This window comes from Scatophagus argus, chromosome 15 (genome assembly GCF_020382885.2).
Source record: "Scatophagus argus isolate fScaArg1 chromosome 15, fScaArg1.pri, whole genome shotgun sequence".
NCBI lineage: Eukaryota > Metazoa > Chordata > Actinopteri > Scatophagidae > Scatophagus > Scatophagus argus.
The window spans coordinates 19,402,037-19,409,350 of record NC_058507.1 but is presented as its reverse complement, the minus strand read 5'-3'; the positions used below and the strand labels follow the sequence as shown (position 1 = coordinate 19,409,350).

The 7,314-nt window shown below is 41.1% G+C and overlaps 2 protein-coding genes across 2 annotated transcripts; one reads left to right on the top strand and one right to left on the bottom strand.

Annotated features, from left to right (window-relative positions):
• Positions 1-250: 250 nt before the first annotated feature.
• Positions 251-1,598, top strand: pth2 (parathyroid hormone 2). The gene is made up of 3 exons (XM_046413812.1): positions 251-354; positions 522-701; positions 1,421-1,598. The coding sequence occupies exons 1-3, from the start codon at positions 251-253 to the stop codon at positions 1,596-1,598; spliced, it is 462 nt and encodes a 153-aa protein (XP_046269768.1).
• On the bottom strand, positions 1,186-6,679 carry tedc1 (tubulin epsilon and delta complex 1). The gene is made up of 8 exons (XM_046413811.1): positions 6,343-6,679; positions 5,775-5,859; positions 4,721-4,935; positions 4,494-4,631; positions 4,121-4,186; positions 3,799-3,885; positions 3,350-3,493; positions 1,186-2,816 (listed from the first exon to the last, which is right to left on the bottom strand). Exons 1-8 carry the CDS (start codon positions 6,484-6,486, stop codon positions 2,475-2,477), a joined length of 1,221 nt encoding a protein of 406 aa, XP_046269767.1. The 5' UTR covers positions 6,487-6,679; the 3' UTR covers positions 1,186-2,474.
• Between the last annotated feature and the right edge of the window lie 635 nt (positions 6,680-7,314).

Sequence of the window (7,314 nt, the reverse complement as noted above, 5' to 3'; positions counted from 1 at the left end):
TGTGAGATGTCTTAAAAACCTGTTCTAATAATATAAAGAATCATTTTTGTAGATTCAGGTATAAACAATGTAAAAGGCAGAAATAAGGACACCTTGAGTCATATTTTTAAATGTGAAAACCACATTGATACCTTATGGTGAAATCAGTTTCCATTTTAATTTTACTGCAATATTAATTAGTTTGAATATTATAAATACACAATATTATTAAATTGTTAAAAGAAGATTCTTTTTTTTCCATTTTTTTAGGATGTCTGAGCTGCCTGTTTTCCAACGAATGTCCTTCCTGTTGCTTTGCATTCTGGGTATGACCTTGGTGACATCTGGCTTCCCTCAGCCTCCAGTGGCTCTCAGGTGGATACTCACTAAATGTCATCAAGGCAGCTGCAAACTATGACTCTTATTGGGCCAATAGTTTTGAGTGTGTATGACAACCAACATACCAGATCAGTTATTTAGATATTCCTACATAACAACATGTTTCATGAGGAATCATTTGGCTTAATCTTATCTGATTTCAGAAGTGCTGATGACTCAGCAGAACCTAAACAAGATGACTGGGATGTCCTCTTCCCCTCCATCTCACTCCGTGACTGGAGCATTCAAACAATGTCAGCCCCCAGCCTCGGAGGGGCAACCAATAGCAAGGCAGGACTAATGAGGGAGGCGTGGCTGTTTGCCCCCCAAAGGACGGAGGCGAGGTAACTGCAGTGAGGGAAACGGCTGTTATGGAGTTCTAATCAAATGAAACAACACGAACGTAATACAGATGTTAAAAAGCAGCCACAATAATTTCTTACATTCAGTGACACCAGTGTGTAACATTTGCAGTCTTTATGTATGTATATATCTAATATATCTTTGGTTCTGTTGCATCGATTCTAATCCTTTCTTAAAAATAAACTGTCCACAGTGAGTATGACAATGTTATAGGGGCAATGTTAAATCTGTTTTAAAATGAAATCTCACTGCACATGCATTTACAAGGTAAGCAGTTTAACCATATAAATTTTATAAATTCTAAACTACATAGGTCTTAGTATTTCCCCAGAATAAAGTAAAGATTTGCACAAGTGTGGAAAAGTAAAGAACCCACAGACTGGGAACCAGCACACTAAGTCAAATGAGAAAACTGTATTTGTTTGATTGGGGTGAGCTGAGTTCGATGAGAAGATTGATGCCACCTTCAAATCTGTAAATTTTATTGATCTTCTCGTCTAATACCAGGATAGAAACCAAACGTGTATTTCCCAAAAAAGTCAAACCACAATCAGACAATGCATCTTAAAGAAAACATTTTGAAGTTCAAAAGAAAAAAAGAAAAGAAAAAACAAAACAAACAAGTCCCAGTATTGTGTTAGTGTTAGAGCCTCCGGTACCTGGATTCTTGTCACTGATCCTGAGGTCTGTGTATCTGTAGCATGGAGAGGGCCTGGCCTTCTGATTGGGCATCTCAGGGGGCCAACATGGTGAAGAGGAACATGGTGGTGGCTGATGATGCTGCCTTCAGAGAGAAGAGTAAGCTCCTCACCTCCATGGAGAGACAGAAGTGGCTCAACTCCTACATGCAGAAGCTACTGGTGGTTAATTCTTCATGATAGTGGCTGAACTGCTCAGCCAGAGAGAAGACATCAAAGACATTATCATCTGCTGTTCTATTTCTAGAAGAACATTCATTGTTTTATTACAATCCTCCGCAAAACTGTAATTAAGTTATTTATTTTCCAAAAAATGTAAATTTAAGTGAATTTGTTTGTCCTGCTGAAAATAATTTGGTGATATCCAATATGATGCACAAATAAAAATGCAAGTTAAGTTTTTGACAACTGTAGCTTGTGTTTGACTTCATACAGTAACAATGATGTAATGGCAGATGAATTCGGTAGTATTGTTATTCTGTGTGTACGCTTGTTAGCTTGCTTTCCTAGTGTCATATGACAATACTGGTACCAGTCTCAAGTACCCAGCTCAAATCAGGATGTGGTCACCCTAGCTTAGCATTGTAAGATTTACCAAGGCTTGATTAAGGGGGAAACATACTTTGTATTTTGTCAGTTTAATGTGCTGGAACATTTTTGATGCAGTCTACCAAAGAAAAAAAAAAAACAGGTTGCCTGATGCCAGGTTCGACACCATTCAGCTTACAGAAACCCCTTCCAGCTGGCCAAAGTTGACCTGGGTAGATGACTTTGCAACTCCGTCGATTAATCTCATTTTCAGCTCAAAACCTGATTCCAAAAAAGTTGGGATGCTGAAAAAAGGTAAAGAAAAAACCAGAGTGCATTGTCAAAAAGTTGATATGTCAAAAAGAAATGATCGCTTTCTGTCTTGTTTTAGGCATATTTATATACAAATCACTATATATTTACGGATTTATTTCTGTATTATCAGCTTCCTGAACATCAGAACACTTCCACCACACAAACAGTCTTCCATGTTTCGTATTCCATGCAGATGACATGATTTAAAAAAGTCTATGGCGGTATTAACACCAGCTCATCCAGCCTGCCAGCCATTTCTTGCAGCTGCATCCTATTGGCCAGTCTCTGCCTGTTCCTCCTCTCTAGCAGCACAGCCTCTGTCTGAAGAAGCAGCTGCATTGCTCGATATGATGGGAGCTCATCTGAAGCTTCAGCCACACCGCGGGGCTCTTCTGCTGGACGGCTTTCAGTCTGGAGCCTGGCTCGGTAGATCTGGGGGAGGGAGGGCAGGGATGGGAGAGAGGAGAGAAGAAGAGAGAGGGAGGAAGTGTCCGGTGCTGCCTGTAACCTCTCCCCTCTGTCCTCTGCATCCCCTCTGCCTCTCCTCTGTCCCTTCTGCAACATCAAATGAAAGGGATTGAGACTAAAACAAACAGCAGGAGCGCACACCAATATGATTACAAATAAGAATAACACTAAGGTCACTGTATTCCAAAATGGTACAATGGTCAAGTATTGTTTGTTTAAGTTGTACAAACATTGAAGTAAAAACAGTTGAAAAACAAACTCTCAAAAAAGTCTGACATTTGGCATTTTTGTCCAGTAGCAAACGTCTATCTGTGCTCTCTGCTCTCTGATAGGCTGAATCTGTATACGTAATAAGGGTGTGTTCCTCTAGTTCAGTGGCTGGAAATCACCATCCTCACTACACTTTCAGCATATCCTCGCTGTCAGCTCTGAGGAGTGATGAATGGATGGTGTTTCAGCACTCACGTATTTTAGATGTGACATATCTGTGTGTGCACAAATAAAACAAACATGTTCACATGTGTTCATTAGTTAATTGTACAGAGGAGCTTCACCCCCCGCCCACCACACACACACTCTCACACTTCTGCTCTATGTTTGTTTGTGTGTGTGCTGCACACCTGTCCTGTGGGTAGTCTCAACTGCATGTCCTCCAATTTCTCCAGTCCTCGGTTTCCATGGTGACACACTCTTGTGCTTCCACTGGGTACATGTGTAGGCTTCTTGACAACATGATCTGTCAGATGGGAGTCCATCACACTATCCTACACACACAAACACACACACACTTTGCATTACATTTCCATGGCACACATGGCTGCTGCCATCTTGGAGGAAACTGAGAGGAGAATTTAGCAAGTCTGTTGGCTGGAAACAATAACTAAAAAAAAAAAAAAAACACACATCAGTGTCAAAATCCAGTCAGACAAACTATCTGGTGTGAGTTTCCACTTCAAAAATTAACTTAAAAGTTAATTATTTTCTTATAGCAGGGAACTATAGAGCACCTTTGTTTCCATGGACACTATATTCACCCTGTTCATCCCATGATGAACTGTGTTAAACTCACCATCCAGGTCCAGAAGACTTTCTCCACCTGTGTCCAGTTCAGGTATGCCTCTAGAAGGTCACAGAGCTGCCGCATACAAACACAGTCCTGTAAAACATGCACACACAAATAATTATAAAGAACATGGTACACTAAAATTTCATTTTCTGGGCTTGTACAAAACCAAAATTAATTAGAGGTTAGTACCGTAGGTACAATGGAAAGTGTTTAACACTCAAATGTAAACTCAAAGGAACATTGTTATCTAAGTGTAATTCACTGGCAGAGTATATTATTATTTATTATATTTAACATTTTAGCATTTAATTAACATCACACTTACCTCTTGTAGCACTGTTGAGCTTTGATCAGAGGAGGCTACAGAGGAGGGAAGGGTGGCAAACAAAACCTGAGAAAATATCAGTTCCTTAGTTAGACTGGAAACGTATTCCAATTAACATTTCAGTTACTTCCACTGAGTACTGTGCATTAATGTGACTATAATAACCTATTAGGAGCTGACATTTTTGAGGGTTAGAAGTTACGCATATTTTGGCTGCTGTCTGGAATGGAGGCTTGTATCATTTGCAGTCATCCAGCACTTATTCTCCAAAACTTCTAATTTGTTGATCTTACAACAAAGTTTTTTTGTGTGTATTTGTCAGGCACTGCAACGATAACCAGTGGAAAAGCTGGAATAGAAGGGATTTCCTCACAGCATGGAGCAAGCGGGTTCGCTCTTCTTGCATGGACAGCAGGGTCCGCCCCTGGTATCTCAGACTGCCAAAGAGCCACTGAAGTTTCCTCAGAGACGCTGAGTCTAACTGCAGCTCATTGGAAAACTGTGGGATCACCTTATGAGGGGGAGATTAAAAATATACTGTGAACCTGTACACATTTTAGGTTTACCTGTATAATATGGAAATATATCAGTGGTACCTACAGGTGTAGGTGTGAGTAGTGTTTTGTCCAGTTGGAGTACTCGCTGTGTCAGCAGTTTCTCCAGCGTTCCCGTAGCGAGCAGCCAGCCCAGCGCCAGCAGGAGTTCTCTGCTGAAGAATCTCCCTCCCTCTTGTCCTTCTCCTCCCTGCCTGTCACACACCCAGTCAGCATGGTAGCCAGTCTGCCAGAGGCCTGCAGCCACCAGCTTCCTGTGCTCTGATGTCATGCAAAGACAGAGGAAAAACACATTCAAGTCACTAAGCAAGTCTTCTTAACTATTTTCATCCCTTCCAGACATGTCAGTCACCTTGATCCTGTTATGTGCAAGTAAATCTACATCAGCTGTTACCTTATGTATAAATTACACATAAAGTGCATCTAAAATTATACATAACATAATATAATATTCAATGTTGAATATATCAGTATAATTCATCTGAGGCAGGTCATATTAGATAGCATGCCATTTGTATCCTTTTGGGTGTTTTTCCCTGAACAAATTAGTACTTCATGAACAAAATTTTGTTGTCCAAACTGAAAAAAAACTTGTTTTGGGGTACACTTATTTTATCCATCCATCCATTTTCTATACCGCTTATCTGTCAGGGTCGCGGGGGGGAGCTGGAGCCTATCCCAGCTGACTACGGGCGAGAGGCGGGGTTCACCCTGGACTGGTCGGCAGTCAATCGCAGGGCCAACACACAAAGACAGACAACCACACACTCTCACACTCACACCTAGGGGCAATGTAGAGTAGCCAATTAACCTAATGTGCATGTTTTTGGTATTGTGGGAGGAAGCCGGAGTACCCGGAGAAAACCCACACAGGCACAGGGAGAACATGCAAACTCCACATAGAAGGGCCCAGACCGGGATTCAGACCTGGAACCCTCTTGCTATGAGGCGACAGTGCTAACCACTGCACCACCGTGCCGCACTTATTTTATTTGATAGGATATTTAGGAGATTCAAATAACTGAAAAATGCAGTAAATCAGTAAAGCCCTGAACAAACAGCAGCAACAAAAGCCATGAGCAGATCAAGATGTCACTGACCTCCTCTTAGCTGTGCACGAGCTTCACAGGAAACAATGTTAGCTGTCTGAAGGATGTCAGCAAGGAGCTGCCAAAACTGATCCTCCTGGAAATCGGGAAACAGTTAAGTATAAGCAAAAAAGTTTTTCCAGTGTGCCAATATGTACAGTTCATTTAGAGCTCTGTCACTGAAAACATACAGTATTTGTATTTGTAATACTGCTGATTGTATTGATGCTGTATACTTATATCCTAGCCACTTGAAGTATCCAAATTACAGTGGAAATTAGTAAAAGATCTCATTTATTTACCAGACTACCATACAATCCCAATCTGTAATAATGTCACATGTAACATAAACAACTATAGCACCTCTAACCTAAAGCATTCTATGCAAATCCAGTTACTAGTTACTAGTTACTAGTAACGAAAGCTGTCAAATAAATGCAGCCAGTTAAGTCCAATATACGGTAGCGGACTAGAAAGTTGTTAGTTCAAAATGGAAACGAGTAAGTCAAAACGTAAGGACTTCGAAAAAATGTGACGTTAGAATGCAACCCTGACTGTAAAAACAGACGATAGAACGTACCACCTCGAGTCCACCACCAAATTTAGCCCGCCTGAAAGTCTCCGGCGCGGGGACAGCTTCCAGGCCGGTGGCAGCTAACAGTCTGCACAGAGCTCCAATCACCCGCTTCACTTCCACACTCACAGCGGCTTTACTCCGCTGCATGGCAACCACCGCACACGTCGTGTATGTGTCCAAACTTTTAATGCACTCAGCAAGCACCCTTAGTTCAACAGCAAGACGTTTTAACTTCTTAAGACACTTTGGACAACATTTCTATCTCTTGCAGTACTTGATATTTCGCGGCGAAGAAGACAACATCCGGGTAGAAGGCCGTTGCCAAGGTAAAGGACGGAAAATTGTGATTGATGTCTGTGTTAGCCAATTATAAATGTGATTCTGAAAGCGGTGGGCCGGACTTACTTTTCATTGGTTCGTTGTCGGCCTATTCAACTTTTAATTAGTTTATGCAACTTTGGAAATTATTTGTAATGTATACACATTCAATCTATCCGTGCACTTTGTGGGAAAATATTATTTCTTAAGCCTTGGTGTAACAGGAGCAACTCAACAAAATACTTCAATCACGTAACTTCTTGGCAGTGGTAGTGTAAACCAGCTCTAATTTCCTGGTCATAACTTTCTTGTTTTTTGTGTAATAATTTGGAAATGTTGTTTCTTCTTTTGATGAAGCGTGTGTTTAAATCTCCATGACAGGAAATTATTTGTGTCTGAATGTTGTGATGAGGTGAACTACTGTGAACATTTTCAGAAGAAGAAGAAAAAGAAGAAGAATCAGCTTTATTGGCAGTATATATATTTTTTACATACACACACCAGTGGGCAGCATCAAGCGCCCAGGGAGCATATTGGGGGGGTTAAGTGCCTTGCTCAAGGGCACATCAGCCGGCTAATGTAGGGGGGGGGGCATTTTTCACATTAATCACTCCACCACACCCAAATTTTTCCTGCCCGTCCGGTGAGGGAATCAAA

What these genes read in the sequence shown, in the direction of transcription:
- pth2 (XM_046413812.1), top strand. Translation starts at nt 251, where the DNA reads ATGTCTGAGCTGCCTGTTTTCCAACGAATGTCCTTCCTGTTGCTTTGC. An exon ending in CAGCCTCCAGTGGCTCTCAG is followed by an intron (nt 355 to 521) that starts GTGGATACTCAC and finishes ATCTGATTTCAG; the next exon opens with AAGTGCTGATGACTCAGCAG. An exon ending in CCCCAAAGGACGGAGGCGAG is followed by an intron (nt 702 to 1,420) that starts GTAACTGCAGTG and finishes GTGTATCTGTAG; the next exon opens with CATGGAGAGGGCCTGGCCTT.
- tedc1 (XM_046413811.1), bottom strand. Translation starts at nt 6,486, where the DNA reads ATGCAGCGGAGTAAAGCCGCTGTGAGTGTGGAAGTGAAGCGGGTGATT. An exon ending in TCGTGCACAGCTAAGAGGAG is followed by an intron (nt 4,936 to 5,774) that starts GTCAGTGACATC and finishes GCATGACATCAG; the next exon opens with AGCACAGGAAGCTGGTGGCT. An exon ending in CACTACTCACACCTACACCT is followed by an intron (nt 4,632 to 4,720) that starts GTAGGTACCACT and finishes CCCCCTCATAAG; the next exon opens with GTGATCCCACAGTTTTCCAA.